This window comes from Mesoplodon densirostris, chromosome X (genome assembly GCF_025265405.1).
Source record: "Mesoplodon densirostris isolate mMesDen1 chromosome X, mMesDen1 primary haplotype, whole genome shotgun sequence".
Taxonomy (NCBI): domain Eukaryota; kingdom Metazoa; phylum Chordata; class Mammalia; order Artiodactyla; family Ziphiidae; genus Mesoplodon; species Mesoplodon densirostris.
This window is the reverse complement of record NC_082681.1, coordinates 3,343,686-3,360,726: the sequence shown is the minus strand read 5'-3', so window position 1 is coordinate 3,360,726 and position 17,041 is coordinate 3,343,686. Positions and strand designations below refer to the sequence as shown.

At 63.0% G+C, this 17,041-nt stretch overlaps 1 protein-coding gene across 1 annotated transcript; it reads left to right on the top strand.

Moving 5' to 3' along the window:
* The first annotated feature begins 4,593 nt into the window (after window positions 1-4,593).
* SLC6A8 (solute carrier family 6 member 8) lies at window positions 4,594-13,741 on the top strand. Its single transcript, XM_060087517.1, has 13 exons — window positions 4,594-5,106; window positions 6,622-6,753; window positions 7,843-8,092; window positions 8,508-8,640; window positions 9,633-9,767; window positions 9,859-9,962; window positions 10,051-10,175; window positions 10,804-10,916; window positions 11,048-11,185; window positions 11,265-11,367; window positions 11,458-11,558; window positions 11,648-11,818; window positions 12,224-13,741. The coding sequence occupies exons 1-13, from the start codon at window positions 4,845-4,847 to the stop codon at window positions 12,362-12,364; spliced, it is 1,908 nt and encodes a 635-aa protein (XP_059943500.1). The 5' UTR covers window positions 4,594-4,844; the 3' UTR covers window positions 12,365-13,741.
* The last annotated feature ends 3,300 nt before the right edge of the window (window positions 13,742-17,041 follow it).

Below are 17,041 nucleotides of genomic sequence, written 5' to 3'. Positions count from 1 at the left end.
GACCTCAGCCAGGTGACCCAGGTCGACAGGGACAGTGGGAGTCGTGTTCAAAGCATGGAGTCTTGCTGGGATGTGATGAGAAGGGCACTTCACCTCCATGGTCCTCCTCTCAGTAACCATCACCCTGTCTACTCATGACAGAAAACACCAGAAAAACCCTGAGGGGTCCTGCAGGACCTCCGCCACGACACCAAAAACGAGGACAGTCACAGCCCAGAGGAGCCTAAGAAGACACAACGCCATTGCAGTGTGGGATCCTGGGGCAGAAAAAAGAGGTGAGGGAAAAGTCAAGGACATGTGAATGAGACTCTGGACTTTAACCCTCCTTTTGTTGACAGGGATCAGGTGTGCGGCCTTGGTCCATGTAAGGACTCTGGCAGCTTCCAAGCTCCAGGACATAGGGCAAAAAAAAAAAAAAAAAAGACTCTGGATTTTAGCTGGTGACAATGTACAATATTGGTTGATTATTTTAACGAACGGACCACACAATGGAGAGTGTTAGTAACAGGGGATGCTGGGCATGGGTGTGTGGGAACTCTCACTCCTATCTCTGCAGTTTGTGCATCTAAAGCTGTTCTGTTAGAAAAAGTTTATTTAAAACATAAAAATGGGGACTTCCCTGGCGGTCCAGTGGTCAAGACTCCGCGCTTCCAATGCAGGGGGTGCGGCTTCGATCCCTGATCGGGTAGCTAAGATCCCACACGCCTTGCGGCTAAAAAACCAAAACATAAAAGAACACAAAAAACAAAAACCAGAAGCAATATTGTAATAAATTCAATAAAAACTTTAAAATGGTCCGAATCAAAAAAAAATCTTAAAAAAGAAAAACATAGAAACCAATTTCAGAAACCCTGTTGGGGGTTCTGCGTGGATGAACACAGCTGGCGGACCAGGGGTGCTGTGCAGGGACGGGGGTGAGCAGGCCCCGGGCCTCTCAGGTTGCCCTCCCCCCAGCCTCCCGGGCAGCCTGCGCCTTTCTCCCCTTCCCAGTGGTTGGAAGCACAAAGCCCTTCAAGGTAGACTCCAGCCGTCCCTTTGTTCCCAGCTAATTCTAATTGCAAAGCTCCCCGTGCCCGGCAGCCTCCAAAGAGGAGGGCCCCCCACCCATCTCCAGCTGCGAGGTCCTCTAGGCATAACCAGTCGACCCGGGGCCGGACGCCCTCCCACCACGCCCACTCCGAGGTCCACGGTCGCTGCAGGCACTGGGTCCAATCCCCAGCCCGAATCCCCAGGCCTCCCTGGACAATGGGAGCCCTCCGGCTCGCCCTCCCTCCCCCGCCTCCCTTCCAGCTCTCCCCTCCTCCCCTCCCCTTCCTCATGAGCTCCTACTCTCACCCCCAGCCTAACTGTGGCTTCTGCCCGGGCAACGCTTTGCTTCTCACCCGGGAGCAGTGGCAGGGCACACCCACCCCCTCGTGCACGTGCTTGGGAACCAGCCTCGAAGGGCTATCAATACCAGGGCCCGGCGGGGGGCAGCCTCCTGCCCTCAGCTGAGGCTCTGCCGCAGGGGGAGGGGGTGTTGGCAAATACACCTTTGCGAAGCCCTGAGAACCCACCGAGGGCTGGAAACCCCCCCCCCCCCCGCTGCCTCTGCTCTAACACTGTACACATCCCTATCAGTTGAGACATTCCTAAGGACTGCTCGGGTCAACACATCAGAGGCCAGAGTTCCGACCCCAGCTCCCACTTTGAGAAACTCCTGCCTGATCATCCCGCCAGAGGCGAGGATGGGTTCGTGAACCTCATGCATCTCCAAAGCCCAGTTCACCCCGTCTCGACACGGGAGGCGGTGCAGCTGTGTGCAGGGGTCGAGGGCTCCCGAGTCTCCCTCTTTAGCCTCCTGGGCCAGGTGGCAGCTGAGCTGAATCCCACAGGATCGGAAGGAGGTGCCCCAGGGAGGCGCAGCGCCCTCCAGCTCTGGAGAGCCCGTGGGCCAGCTTGTGCCCGATCTCGCACGCCTCGGAGGAGAATGTAGGTTGATCTTCAGCATAGAGGAAAGCACAGGGAAGAGCGCATGGGGAGGGACCGGTCAGATCTGTGCTGCTGAGAGAAGCACGTGGTGCACGGGCCACAGGAGGAGACCACATGGGGTCTGGGGAGGCAGGGGGTGGTCTCATTGCCCACTGAGGAAGACTGGCGAGGGGCAGGGAGCGAGAGTGTGTCCCTGTCAAGTGTGGTCTGGGGGCCTGTTGCACCCCCCAGATGCGGAGCCCCGTGCTCCGAGTGGCTGGTGGCGGTCCCACCTCCGGCGCAGCACCTCGCTCTTAGCAGCCTCTGACCCCACAGAGACAATGGCAGCCGCAGGTGGCAGCTCCCTCCCGGTCCTGCCACTGGCCTTGGAACACGTCCCGTGTGGGCACGGCAGCCGAGGTCCCCACCCTTGGCTCTGGCCACGCTTCTCAGGCTCCCTCGGCCTTGCTCGGTTCACCCTCTGCCCTCTTCAGAAGTGCCATTCCCAAAGTGCAATTAGCTCACCACATCCTTCTCCAGCCCTTGCCTTCTCTCCCCACCAAGCTCCTCAGACAAGCAAGTTCTTAAATTCTTGAGCCTCCTGCCCCCGGCCACGGCCTCACTTCCCTGAGCTTCCCCTGGCGCCATCCGGCCTCTCCATCGAAGCAGCCCTCACCCAGGTCACCGCCAGCTAACGAACGCCCTCCCCTCGCAGGCGTCACACCCTCGGCCGCAAGCACGCCCTGCCCCTTCCCCTCCGCTTACTCCACCGGATCCTTTTTCCCCTCTCAGACTGCATAGGGGTGCCTGCGGTTCACTGAGCCGGTCCCCTTCCCCCTCAGTCCTCGCCCTGAGGGTGGCCCCTGCTTCCCCAGGCCATCTATGGGTCACTAGTAGGCTGGGACAGGGAAGACTCGAGATTGGGTCTCCTGAGGAGCACTGGGACTCCGCCCCCTCGAGGGTCCCCGAGCCTCCAGTGCCCCCGCCCCGCCTAAACACTGGAGACCCCGCCTGTCTCCCACACAGGCCCGTTAAGGCTCCTCCAGCAAGCCTGGGTGCAGATGCTGCCCCTCCCTCACCTAACAGGTTCAAGCTGGCTCAGGCCGGAACTGCTTTTCTTCCTAAAGCCGCCCGGATGGCTCAGGGTTTAGCTTAACGGGATGAGCCATCTGGGGACTGCAGCGTGGCGACTGGGGAGCCTGGGACTGGGGGCAGGGGTGGGGGTGGGCACACTTCACATCTCCAGCCAGGATAATGACCCCTTCCTTCCCCATCCTATGGCTGCTCTTGGCCCTGGAAAATTCCGAACAGGCTGCTCAGCTGCTGATGGGGAAGCAGCTGAACAACGTTGCCCTTGCTGGGGAGGCCTGCAGGTCCCTGGGGAGAGAAGCATAGAGGGTGCGGAGCTGGGGCCTCTTAGCGGAGGCCTCTGGGGGAGGGTCTGTGCACCTACCAAGCACCAGGGGGCAGCCTTACCCTACTCCTGCCAGAGTCTCACGCACTGTCAGGCAGGGGTAGGGGCGGCAGGAATCCCTACCACCCTCCACTTTGGTGACAAGGTGTAGCATTGTCCCTCGGTTGGGCAGGCTCCCCTCTGCCTGCTTAGGAAACTCACAGAGACCTGTCACTCCAAGAGCTGGGACCCTGACCCCCAGCTACCAGGGCTGTGTCCCTCAGGGAGGGCCGAATGGCAGGAGACAGGGTCTTGGCAAAGCCCCACAGCACACACCTGGAGGCATACCCACACCCCCGCCCCAGCCGTTCCCCGATTTGGCCAGCTGGGCCCAGCCCTGCAGGAGGCGGAAGCACCCTGCACCCCCTCTGGTCCAGGGAAGCCGGGAAGCTGTAGGCCTTGGTACCCAACAGTGGCCCAAGCCGCAGCTGGGAGTCAGAGAAGGGCCTGAGATGGGACAGGCTGGAAGGAGGAGGGAAGAGGGGGGCCAAGGATGTCGAGAAGGCAGCCAGGGTAGTGGCTGGCCTAGAGCCGGGAAGGGCAGGTTAGGAGGGTCGACGTGAACCAGGCCCAGGTGAACCTGGGGTCAGGGGCGGTTCGGCCCCTGGGAAGGAGGTGCTGGCCGGCGCCCCAGGTAGCAGCCATCCAGCTTCCCGCTGGAGCGGCGTCGCCTCCTCGGGAGGAAGGCGGGAGGAGGTGGGCGGAGTGACGGGGAGGGCAGGCGGGAGGGAGGGACGGAGGAGGGGGAGGGGGAGCAGTCCAGTCGTGGGGGTGGGGCGACAGTGACATCATCCCGGAGTCGGTTCTTAAGCGGCAGCCGGTCGGGCCGGGGAGGAGAGGCAGGATCGCAGCGCAGTGGTGAGTCGCTGAGCCCGCCGCGGCCCCGAGAGCGGCTGGAGCCGCCGCCGCCGCCGCCGCCGCCGGGAAGGAGGGGCGAGCGCGCCTAGGCCGCCGCCGGGGGATCCGCGGGCGAGCCGAGCAGCCGCGCGGGTCCGGGCCGGGGCGGGGGGCGCGGGCCGCAGGCCCCTGCTCCGGCCGCCGCTTGCAGACAGTGGGCTCCGGTGGGCTCCAGGTGCCACCCGCGCCCCGCTAGGCTGAGCCTCGGGCCGGCCGAGCCGCCGCCGCCGCCGCCGCCGCCGCCGCCGCCGCGGGAGCTGCGGGCAGGAGCCTCGGGAGCCGCCGCCGCCGCCCGGCCGGGCCCCGCCGCCGCCCGCGCGCCCCCGGGCCCCCGACACACATGAGATTCTTCAGGCTCACTTTCAAGTGCTTCGTGGACTGCTTCTGACCGCGCCGCCCCCGCCGTCCCGCACCCCGCCCGCCGCCCCGACCCCCGGTCCGGCCGCCCCCGGCCCCCGGCGGGCCCGCGCCTTCGGGCCTCCCCCCCAGTGCCGCCAGCGCCCCCGCCGCCCGCCCGCTCCCGCGGGGCGCCGCGCCCCCGGCCATGGCGAAGAAGAGCGCCAAGAACGGCATCTACAGCGTGTCCGGCGACGAGAAGAAGGGCCCCCTGATCGCGCCCGGGCCCGACGGGGCCCCGGCCAAGGCCGACGGCCCCGCGGGCCTGGGGGCGCCCGGCGGCCACCTGGCCGTGCCGCCACGCGAGACCTGGACGCGCCAGATGGACTTCATCATGTCCTGCGTGGGCTTCGCCGTGGGCCTGGGCAACGTGTGGCGCTTCCCCTACCTGTGCTACAAGAACGGCGGAGGTGAGCGCGGGCCCCTCCCCCGCCTGCCGCCGGCCCCGCCGGGGCGCCCGTGCGAAGTCCAGGGGGTGGGGAGGCCCCCCCGGGACGGCCGGGGGCTGCCCCTCGCCCGCCGTCGCCGCGCGGTGGCCCAGCCGGGCGGTCTCCGCCCCCCCCCCCCCGCCCCCGGGCCGGTCCGGTCATGTGCCTGGCAGCGTGTGGGGGGAGGGGGCCGGCGAGCCTCCTGCCGAAGCCGCCGAGCTGCCCCCACAGACTCTGGGCCCCGAAGTGATTGGCCACCGAGGTGGCAAGGAGAGGCCTCCCCCTTGTGGGGGGGGGCTTCCAGAGGTGAGGAGCCCTGGCTGCCCCTGCAGGTCAGGCACACAAGTGGCACATTGTGTGGGCCCCCCACGTGTGCACACACGAACACACACACAATGGGCCACTCTGTCCCTCCCTCTGCCTTCCCCTCCCTTCCCTCCTCTCTTCTCTTCCCCTCTCTCCCCTTCCCTCCCCTCCCCTCCCTCCCCTCTAGCCTGGGCCTGGAACACTGGGTGTCTGAGCCAGGCTTGGGAAGCCTGCAGCCTGGGCCGCCTGGCGCCGCCGCTGGACACACTGCATGCACACCCCATGCCCGCCTGCCCGCCCGCCCCAGCCCAGCTTAGCAACAGCGATGGGCACGCGTGTGTCCTGTGACTGCAAAGCAGCACCAGGGTTGGTGGGAAGCCGAAGTGACTAGATGACGGGTGGGAAACTGAGGCCCAGAGAGAAGGCCTTTGCCCAAGGTCACAAGCAAGAAGGATGCTGAGACCAGAAGCCAAGCAAGCTGCAACCAAGCTTAGCTTTTGAGTAGTGGAGAGTGCCAAGCGGGGGCAAGGGTAGGGGGCCTGGAGAGGAGAAGGACTCCCCCACCCCCAGCCTGAGGTCCCTGCCAGCCTCCCCCAACCTTGTCTCCTTCTGTCCTTGCTCACATGCCCTTTCAGACACCCTCCACTCCACTCCTACTAGCAGACGACTGCTACCCACCTACCCACCCACCCTCTCCCCTGGACCTTCACACTTGCAGGCAAGAGCCTGGGTGCCGGGATAGGCCAGGGCCCCCCTCCCCTCGCCCAAGCTCGTCAGGTCTCCGGGCCTGAGCGCCGGCCACGGAGTGGCTTGTGTCCACAAGTGAGTGTGTCCTCCGTGCCCATTAGTTAGGTCACCGTAGGTAAGTAGGGGCAGAAGCCTTGTAGGGGACCCCCAGCCCAGGAAACAGGGCTCTAAGGGCCCAGAGGCTGCCGTAGGCCCCTCGACACTCCACCTCCCCAAGACTGTTCACCTTGGGCCCCTGAGTCAGCAGCCACCCCTTGCACTGATTCACTCAGTGGGAAGTTATGATGGGGCCCGGGCGAAGCCTGAAGCTGGGGCTCCACCCACCTCCCAGGGCTTCTGAAAGCCAGGCTGGCTGGCCTGGCCTGGCTGAGGAGTTTGGGTCAAGTCCCCACCTGGCTAAGGGGCCACCCTGTGCAAGTGGCCACCTTGAGCTTCATCCCCCAGGTGTGTTCCTTATTCCCTACATCCTGATCGCCCTGGTCGGAGGAATACCCATTTTCTTCTTGGAGATCTCGCTGGGCCAGTTCATGAAGGCCGGCAGCATCAACGTGTGGAATATCTGCCCCCTGTTCAAAGGTGAGCAGCCCCCCAGGCAGCCCTTCTCACCCTCTCCGTCCGGGACCTCTACCCTTTCCCGCCGCTGGGGCAAATCTGGTACCCCACTTAAGAAACCTCAAGTCTAAGCACCTCCTGCCTGAGCACCAGGCCTGGGATGCCCCCCAAGCTGTGAGGGAGAACCTGGAGGACGTGCAGACCACCTGGCTGACCTTGGGGAGGTGGAGACTAGACTGGGGGATGGACCTCTCCACCAGGGCGAGAAAGCCCAGTCCCAGCAGCGCCCGGGACAGGCCCTGCCGAGTATACTTGGTTTGCTGGGGCTGAAAAGAGGGTGGCTGGGCATGAGACACGGTGGCAGAAGCCAGAGGGCCAGCCTAAGGAGCTGGGATGGGAGCCATTGAAAGTTCAGGGTCTGAAGGGAAGGACCAGTGGCCAGGGTTACCGCCAAGCCCCTTCTGTGTGTGGGCAGTGTTCCCCATCAGCTCAAGGCCCTAGGAGGTAGGTCCTACTGTTACCGTCCTCGGAGGCTGGGGCACAGAGAGGTGAAGTAAGTGACTGGCCAAGGTTGCCTGCTGAGAGGGTGACTGTCTCCCACACTGCCCCAGGTCCCCAGAAAACCCCCCAGCTGCTGGTACGGGAGGCCACTGGGTGGGGGGCAGGTGGAGGCATGGCCTTCCTTCAGCCATCATGGTGGCAGTGGGACCCAGGAGAAGGGGACAGGTATGTGAGACTAGGGAAACAAGAGGACTTGACTCTCAGATGGGGGCAGGATGTGTGCTCTGCTTTGGGGCTGGGGAGGACACAGGAGGTGAAGCAGGGCGGGGGCAGGGAGCAGGGGCTGATTTGGGGGGACAGATTGAGGAGTTAGCCTAGTGCTGGGGACACAGCGCAAGGGAGAGTCCAGGGGGACTTGGAGAGGTCTGGTTGGACAGCAACAGAGAAGGATCTAGTTGCACGGAAGGTTGGGGTGGGGGAGGACGGCAGATGCAGGGAGCAGGATGTCAGGGGTCCAGCAGGGACCACTGGCAGTGCCTGGCCAGGTAGATAGTGGGGACGGTGGGGAACTGGCCAGAAAAGAGCCTGCACGGAAACTCTGCTCCTCTCCAGGCCTGGGCTACGCCTCCATGGTGATCGTCTTCTATTGCAACACCTACTACATCATGGTGCTGGCCTGGGGCTTCTATTATTTGGTGAAGTCCTTCACCACCACGCTGCCCTGGGCCACGTGTGGCCATACCTGGAACACTCCCGACTGTGTGGAGATCTTCCGCCACGAAGACTGTGCCAATGCCACCCTGGCCAACCTCACTTGTGACCAGCTTGCTGACCGCCGGTCCCCTGTCATCGAGTTCTGGGAGTGAGTCAGGCACCTCTGGGCCAGGCCCCGCCTGTCTCTCTGGTCTCCCACACGTAGCTCAAGTCTGCATGTGTGTGTGTGTGCACGCGTCCGTGTGTCGGGGCCCGGCCCTGGGGGGATGAGGCCAGGGAAGCGGAGCGGGCGGTGCCTGCCCGCCTTGGGAGGGAAGCGGGGGGCTGCTGCTGGGCCCGCTGGGGACGGCGTGGGGCCGGGCTGCCAGGGGCTCCAAGGCTCCAGGGACACAGACTGCAGTGACTCCAGGCTGCAGGCTTGGCCCGGGCCGGCCAGGTGCATGGGGGAGGCCGGCTGGACTCAAGGGTTGCGGCGGCGGGGGGGGGGGGGGCGCCACCCCAAGGCCTCCCCCAGTCTCCTGGCCCTTTGCTGGCACAGCCCTCATGGGCTTTCCTTCCCCCAGGAACAAAGTCTTGCGGCTCTCCGGGGGGCTGGAGGTTCCGGGGGCCCTCAACTGGGAGGTGACCCTGTGTCTGCTGGCCTGCTGGGTGCTGGTCTACTTCTGTGTCTGGAAGGGGGTCAAGTCAACAGGAAAGGTACAGCCGGGGTGACGGCAGGCCTGGGGGCAGCACTGCGTGGGGGGGGGGGGTGTCTGCCAGCGACCACTGCTGCCACGGGAGGAGACTGCACCAGGGCCAGAGCCCGAGGAGGGGCAGGGACTTCAGTCCGGGCCACTTGATCCCCACCCCCTGGCTGGAGAGTCCTCCCCACCCTGCGCCTCCAGGCCCGGCAGCCTTCCCTCCCGAGTGGAGGGGGAGAGGCCCCGGCAGCGGGTGCCCCTTCCCTGCGGTGGGGGGCATCCCTGGCTCGCCTTCCCTCCCTTCCAGTTTCTCTGGGTTCTGGCTCTGAGTCAGTTTTTGACCTTCTCCGTCTGTCTTCCTCACCTGCCTGTCTGCCCTGGGGCACCCAGCAGGGAGCCTGCACACATCCCTCCCTCAGGGGCTCCCTGTCAGGTTGCGGGGACAACTGTGTGAACAGACAGAATAAGACAGCGTGCCGACGGTTGCGGGACACGCGGGACACAGCCAGGTCTCTGGAGGGCGGGAGCATTCCAGCAGGGTCCGCAGAGCAGCCGCTTGGCGCTGCTTGGGTGGGAGGCAGAGGCCTTTGCTGTGGTCTTGATCTTGCCTCTGTCTCTGGCTAGCTGAGTTCTAATCCCCGGCACCGAGGACCCCCGCCTCTCTGCAGACGAGGACCTGGAGTCGGCTCGGGAGGCGTGGGACCTGCCTGCGGGCTGTGGCCTCGCTCCCTGCCTCTCCCTCCCTCTGCAGCTGACCTGTACTTCTTGCCGTGGGGCTGCTGGTGCCCCAGCCAAACACCCAGCTTCCTTTGGGAGGAGCCGTGGCTCTGATGAGTAGAAGGGGGTGCCGCTGGGTGGCCTCCCTCCTCAGCACTGAGCACACCGGCCAGCGGGGGGCGGGGGCAGGCAGGCGGGGACCGTGACCTTCCTGGCAGCCCTGCGCAGGCTGAGGGCGCCTAAGGGGGAGGTGGGTACCGCAGAACCCCTCTGAGCGACCCCGCCCCCCAGGTCGTGTATTTCACCGCTACATTCCCCTACGTGGTCCTGGTTGTGCTGCTCGTGCGGGGAGTGCTGCTGCCTGGAGCCCTGGACGGCATCGTCTACTATCTCAAGCCCGACTGGTCGAAGCTGGCGTCCCCTCAGGTGAGGTAGAGGTCGGGTGGGGAGACATGGTGCGGGAGCAGGCCGGCCTAGCAGGGCTCCTCACACCTGCTCTCCCCTCGCTCACCTCCAGGTATGGATAGATGCCGGGACCCAGATTTTCTTTTCTTACGCCATTGGCCTGGGGGCCCTCACGGCCCTGGGCAGCTACAATCGCTTCAACAACAACTGCTACAAGTAGGCACTACGGCCCTGCCACCCCTGCCCTGCCTGCCCGTGGGCAGCAGGCAGTCTCACCAGCCCATATGGTCCCCTCTGCCCCCAGGGATGCCATCATCCTCGCACTTATCAACAGCGGGACCAGCTTCTTTGCTGGCTTCGTGGTCTTCTCCATCCTGGGCTTCATGGCCACAGAGCAGGGCGTGCACATCTCCAAGGTGGCCGAATCAGGTAAAGACCCCCAAGCCCCAGCCCGGCCTCCGGAGCAGCAGCAGCCGCTGTCGTAACGTACCATGTACATGAACGCACACAGAATGACGTTCTGAGAAATGAGAACAATTCAAACTCAATTTGTCACATCACTCTGGGCCAGGAGGCCTGGCTGAACAGCTGCAAGGCACAGCTGTTCAGCCATCTCAGGCCAGGCCACGTGGAGCCCCGAGCCCCCATCCATCTGTATCCAGGGGCCTCGGGGTACGTCCTCACACTTGCCTGAGTGTTGTAGAGGGAAAGGTCGGCCTTTTCTGGGTCAGTGGTGATCTGCGACCACAGTAGCTGCTGGAACCCAGGTCCAGAAGGCTGAGCCAGACACGCCACTCCTATGGGTAGAGGTCTACCAAGGGCTTGCGGGAACCTTCCAGCCCCTGGTATGGCACGCAAGCACGCGCGCACGCACGCACACACACACACGAGGGCTCAAGTGGCCCGGCAGTGTCTTGACACAAGTGGAAAGGCCCTTGGCCACAGGGTGCCCTGGCATCGTCCATTACTCTGGTACCGTGGTGCAGGGTGGAGGGGCACAGGATGTAGGTGAGGGGCTCCAGGTGTCCACACCCTGCCCCTTCCCCTTCCCCCTCAGGGCCTGGCCTGGCTTTCATCGCCTATCCCCGGGCCGTCACGCTGATGCCTGTGGCCCCGCTCTGGGCTGCCCTGTTCTTCTTCATGCTGCTGCTGCTTGGCCTTGACAGCCAGGTTTGCAAGGGGGGACAGAATAGAGGGGGCTGGGAGGTGGGGGGAGGGGGGCTGGCGAGCAGAGGGCACACTGGGCGATGGGAGATGGCAGGTGGGTGGGGAGGGGCACGGCCTGAGTTGCCCGGCCACAGTTTGTAGGTGTGGAAGGCTTCATCACCGGCCTCCTGGACCTCCTCCCGGCCTCCTACTACTTCCGTTTCCAAAGAGAGATCTCCGTGGCCCTCTGCTGCGCCCTCTGCTTTGTCATTGATCTCTCCATGGTGACCGATGTGAGTGGGGGCAGGGTGAGGGATGCCCCTGGCCTCAGGCTGCCGGCAGCCACCTTCCCTGACCTGGCTCCATCCCCAGGGCGGGATGTATGTCTTCCAGCTGTTTGACTACTACTCAGCCAGCGGCACCACCCTGCTCTGGCAGGCCTTCTGGGAGTGCGTGGTGATTGCCTGGGTGTACGGTAGGTCTGGGCCGACAGCAAGCCGGGGGTGCAGCGCGGTCAGGGGTGGTGCGTCTCTAGCTCTGGCCCTCCGGCCTCACGTTACCCCAGGAGCCGACCGCTTCATGGACGATGTGGCCTGCATGATCGGGTACCGACCTTGCCCCTGGATGAAATGGTGCTGGTCTTTCTTCACCCCGCTGGTGTGCATGGTAAGGGCCGGGAGAGGCTGGGCAGGGCAAGGGACACCAAGGGCCTGCAGCGGTGGCTGCTGGCTGAGCACGAGGCTTCTCGCCCGCAGGGCATCTTCATCTTCAACACGGTGTACTACAAGCCGCTGGTCTACAACAACACCTATGTGTACCCGTGGTGGGGCGAGGCCATGGGCTGGGGCTTCGCGCTCTCCTCCATGCTGTGTGTGCCCCTCCACCTCCTGGGCTGCCTCCTCAGGGCCAAGGGGACCGTCGCTGAGGTCAGTTCCCCGCGCCCCATCTTCCGCACACCATCCCTCCCTCCCGTTGGGTCGAAACATGACCTCCATGACCTCCAGAGCGCCCTGCTCCTCCTCCCACCTGCCGGGACAGACCGTTGTGCCAGAGCCTGTGGGCCAGCTCCGACGGGGGTGTACGGGAGGAGAGTTGGCCCTCCAGGGCCTCGCTCAGGTGGTGGCGGCAGAGGGGAGGCCTGTCCCTAGCCTCTGTTCTAGCAGCCATTCCGCCCTCCACTGAACCCTATTTCCCTAGCGTGGGAACGGGGCCTGGTCAGGAGGGGCGCGGCCCTGGGCCCCAAGTTGGTGGCAGGTGGTGGGAAGCAGAGGGAGGCCAGGGACAAGCAGGTGCCCCTCCCCAGGGACTCAACGTGTCCCCCTCTCCCACAGCGCTGGCAGCACCTGACGCAACCCGTCTGGGGCCTCCACCACTTGGAGTACAGAGCTCAGGACTCGGATGTCAGGGGCCTGACCACCCTGACCCCAGTGTCTGAGAGCAGCAAGGTGGTGGTGGTGGAGAGCGTCATGTGACAGGTGCTCACATCACCAGCTCACCCTCTCGTAGCCATAGCAGCCCCTGCTCTAGCCCCCCACCCCCCCAGGGGGCTTGCCTTTCCCTGACACCTACAGGGTCTGCCGGGGGGGGGAGGGGAGGAAGCACCAGAGTGCTTATAACTAAAATAACGTTTTCCATTTTTAATAAAATGCCAAAAATATCACAACCCACCAAAAATAGATGCCTCCCCCACCCCCCTTAACCAAGCTGGTGCACACGCTGCTTCCCAAGCCCTGCCGCCCGCCCTCCAGTGCCCGCTACAGTCACGTCTCACCTGACCCCACCAGGCCCTGCCTGCCTCTCTCCAGGCTCTGCCCAGCACACCCTTGGGTAGCCCCTCACCCCAGGGGCAGCAGTGGCAGCTCGGGGAACAGGGGGACTGGAGAGCAGAGGGGGCAGGCGAGGGAGGGGCAGCAGAACCAAGGTGAATATTTCAGCTGGGCTAGACCCCTCTCCCCCTCCCTACTCTAGAAGCTTAGAGAGCCAGCCAGCAAGGGAACCTTCAGTTCCTGAGCCAATTGCCACCAATATCAGTTGTGTGAGCTTGAGTGCATGTGTGCGTGAGTACGTAGGGTATAGACGTAGATCTCTATTTCTTAGCCAAGGTGAATACCAGGTGTAAATTGTGCCTGTGGGCAAGTGAGGCTTGTATTTTGCACATTTTATAAAAACTTGAGATTTCTGCTTGTATATTTCTAAGAGAAACACCCCAACATCCCTCTCCTTGCCACGCCCCATCCCTTTCAGCCCCTCTTACACCTCTGCCCCAGCCAAGGAGTGTGAATTTATAGATCTCATTTTCATAGGCAAAACAGAAGCTTCAAGCTGTCGAGTGTGTGAGTCTGTCGTGTGGGTATGCACGTGTAGTCCCTGGCCCCAGACTGGGGTGGGAAAAGTGCATGGTGGGGACCTCGGTAGGTGTCCGCACACTCCCCGCTCTGCCCACAGGTCGGCAGGGTGAGCCGACGCAGGGCTCTGTGGGGGGGTCCGGACCTGGGGCTGCTCACCTGGCATGCTCAGGCTGGCCCACACCCTGCACCCTGGGCCAGGCGCCCCTGCGGCAGGGATCTGACTGAGGTGGGCATCCGTCCCCCGCCCCAGGGATCCTGCACGCGGCTCCCACCTGCGAGCTTAAGGCTGACGCACTTTCCACGTCTCAAGTCCTCCGCGTAGCAGCTTCACTTAAACCCACGTCTGTGTCACGTCCAATCCTGAGACAGCCGAGGGGGCCCTAGAAAGGCTTCCCTCACACCCTGATGTGGGCTGGAGGGGTGGGGGGCGGGTGAGGGCGGTGGTCCAGCGGGGACACCCTTACTGTGCTCAAAAGCCACTGCGAACATAGCAATAAAAACATGTCACTTTCCAAAAGCTGGCTCCTGCCCACCTCTGTTTGTCAGGTGCCGGGGCTGCGGGTGGAGGCCTCCCCACCTCGAGCAGCTTCCTTGGGCAAGTATTCGCCCTGAGGGTCTCTGCACCCGGCACTGTTCTGGGAACTTGGAACAGGGAAGGAAGCCGGCAGGAAGCCTTTTCCCCACGGAGCTGACATACTTGGGGAGCAAGGATAACGGTGTGCTAAAGAGGAGCACGCCGAGTGGGGAAGGTGGGTGTGAAGTCCGGGCGCTGAGGTTTGCGAAGGCTGCCCAAATGCTGCACTGAACAGGTGCTCTTCCGAGGGCAGGCGAGGTAGAAGGCTGGGGAGGAGGCTCCGGCAGAGCCCCCGGAAGGTGGAGATCACTGGGTGGGACCAGGGCACTAGCAGTGCAGATGAGAAGTCTCTGGGTTAGGGACCTGTTTGCAAGGCAGAGCCAACAGGCTTTTGGATGGCTGGGATGCAAGGGACAATGGCAGTTGCCAGGCCCTGCACCAGGGAGACAAGGAGGTTTGGAGGGTGTCAACTGAGTAGAAATGTCCAGTAGGCAGGTGGACAAGGAATTTGAAGTTCTGGAAAGAGTCTGGGCTGGAGACAGAATTTTGGAAGTTCTCATTACATAAAGATGGCCCCGAGAGCCCCGAGCCTGGATGACCTCCCCAAGGGGGTGGGCCACGGGCAGCTGGAGAGGGAGACATGGCCCAAGCACTTGAGTGGCCCTGGGACACTCAAGAGGTGGCAGAGAAGAGGGGGGACCGGCTGCAGAGTCTGAGGAGGCTCGGGAGGGGCCCCCGAGTGCCAGACAGGTCCTGGAACACGTGTGAGGGCCCCCCACCCCCGCCCTGGGCGTCAGGGAGGAGGGAGCGATGGGCTCTGTAGGGTGCTGCCCACGGTCACGGGAGGTGAGGCCCGAGATCGCGGAGACCTGGGTGAGAGAGGTCTGGGGTGGGAGGAAGGGCCAAAGCGTGACTGGAGTGGTATTAGGAGAGTGGAAGCAACCCAAGTGTCCACCGACAGAGGAACAGATGAAAACAATGTGATCCATCCACACGATGGAACAATATTCAGCCTTAAAAAGGAAGGAAATTCTGACACCTGCTACAACACGGATGAACCTCAGACATTACGCTCAGTGGAAGGGAAGAAGCCAATCACAAAAAGACATAGTGTGTGACTCCACTTCTATGACGGCCCTAGGAGTCAAATTCAGAGACAGAAAGCAGAACGGTGGGTGCCAGCGGATGGGGGGAGAGGGAAGGGGAGTTAGTGTTTAATGGCGAGAGAGGCCACACACAGTGTAAGTGTACTTAATGTCACTCAACGGTAATCCTAAAAATGGTTAAAGCAGAAGTTTGAGATTACACACACTTTAGCCCAGTGTAAGAGAAGGGGTGGGGAAGACCTGGAGAAAGTGAACCCCTTCAGGTCCTTGGCTCCATCCCGAGTGATAGGAGGAGGGGCATGACGAGGCATGGACACGGGGTGGCCAGGACCAGCCCGGTCATCATCTGAGGCAGGCCTGGGGTGGGGGTCAAGGCTGGGAGCCTGCTGCCCACTCCGAATGCCAGCCTGGGCAGAAGGGAGGGGGTGGCCCTTCAGAGAAAAGTGACAACTTGCTCCTCTTCAGTCCCTCCCAGGCCAGTCCCTCTCTTTAGCAAGGCACAGTCCCCTTAGAGAGGAAGGGGCTTTAGCCCTCAACCGTACGGCCGGAGATGGGCTCTGGCTTGTGACACGGCCATCAGCCCATGCTCTGACGATCACCAAGAAGAACCCGGACAGAGCGCAGGTAACCACAGAGCTTGGGAAGGAACATCGGCCGAGCAGGCCCAACCCCAACTCGACCTGGGCCTTTAGAGCCTTTGCTGGCGCAGAGAGGCGCCTCGGTGGTGAGACGGCGGCCCAGGCCCTGCAGTGCCAACACCTGACGACCATTCTTCCGACCCAACCGCTGTCCCACCCTTCTCTTAAAAGACTTTTCACCCTACAAACCTCTGCTCTCACCACGCCCACAACTCCAAGAACCCCGTGTGCGGGCAGCTCCCCAAACCTGCAGCCTGGCTCTCCTGAGCAGGCCCCTCACACTGTGCCCAGTGCCCACCCTGCATCCGCTCCTCCATCAACAGGCCCTGCCTCCCCTGCGACTGGGCCTGCTGTCACCCCCAGGCCCTCGCCACTCCCCACCCTGACTCATACCAACTCCTTAACATCTCTGTTCCCCCGACCACCGCCAAGCCTTGGCTCAGGTCCTCATCACCTCTTACCAAATGGCCTCCAAGCCACCTGCCACAGGCCAAGACAGACTCAGAAAACATCAACAGCACAAAGGGAACTTAGGGAATTCCCTGGCGGACCAATGGTTGGGACTCTGTGCTCCACCACAGGGGGGCTGGGTTCAACCCCTGGTCGGGGAACTAGGATCCCATAAGCCATGCGGTACAGCCAGATAAATTAATTTTTAAAAAATTTAAAAAAAACAAAAAAAGGAACTGGACAGAAGTCATGCTGCTTGGCCAGGGCCCTGAGAGCAGTGGGCTGGCCCCATTCACTTGGGAATCTGTCCGTCCAGTAAGGGCTGAGAACCCAGTGACCAGCAGCCTAGCGGGGGAGACCAGCAAGGAAATGGAACAGCCCAGACCCGTGGAGCCCACGGGGTTACCAGAGCTGGAGGCAAGACAGGGGATACTGTTGGGCACAGTCCCACTCGGAATGGAGGCTGCCGGAGGAAAACAGCCCTCAGGATGGGCCAGAGGGGGCCAGTTTCTGCAGGTGGCCCTCCAGTCTAGGCTGGGCGAGCACCTGGCTTTTCACCTATAAGAGTCTGCTGCCCCTGCCACTGTCTCTTCCCATCCCCAGCTAGATGGGGCGCTCCAAAAGTGGCCCTGTGCAGCTTTTTCCCCTCTGCCCAGCCCGGGGCCTGATGCCAAGGGGGTTCAGGGACCACCTGGGACTGAACAGGGAAGAACCTAAAGGCACACTGTTTGGACTTTGGCCTGTAGAAGTTCAGAGAAGAGCGAGCTCAGGGAGGCCGAGGTAGTCAGGGAACACTTCCTGGAAAAGTGGGACTGGCCCTCAGCCTCGGCAGAGCAACCAGAGGGCGTCACCTGTGGGCTCCCTCCCCGGCAGACACCACCTAGAAGGCTGCCCAGAAAGGGGCAGCATTTCTCATGAGAACGAGGGGAAAGGACAGCCCTGAAGGGAGCCACCAGCCTGAGCCTGGCAGGAGGAGCAGGTGCGTGAGGCTGGGTGTCAGCACCAACATCTTCAGGGGCCCCTTAATTCCAAG

Coding starts and splice junctions, on each gene's coding strand:
- SLC6A8 (XM_060087517.1), top strand. CDS start 4,845: ATGGCGAAGAAGAGCGCCAAGAACGGCATCTACAGCGTGTCCGGCGAC. Junction 6,754..7,842: donor TATCTGCCCCCTGTTCAAAG/GTGAGCAGCCCC, acceptor GCTCCTCTCCAG/GCCTGGGCTACGCCTCCATG. Junction 11,559..11,647: donor TCACCCCGCTGGTGTGCATG/GTAAGGGCCGGG, acceptor TCTCGCCCGCAG/GGCATCTTCATCTTCAACAC.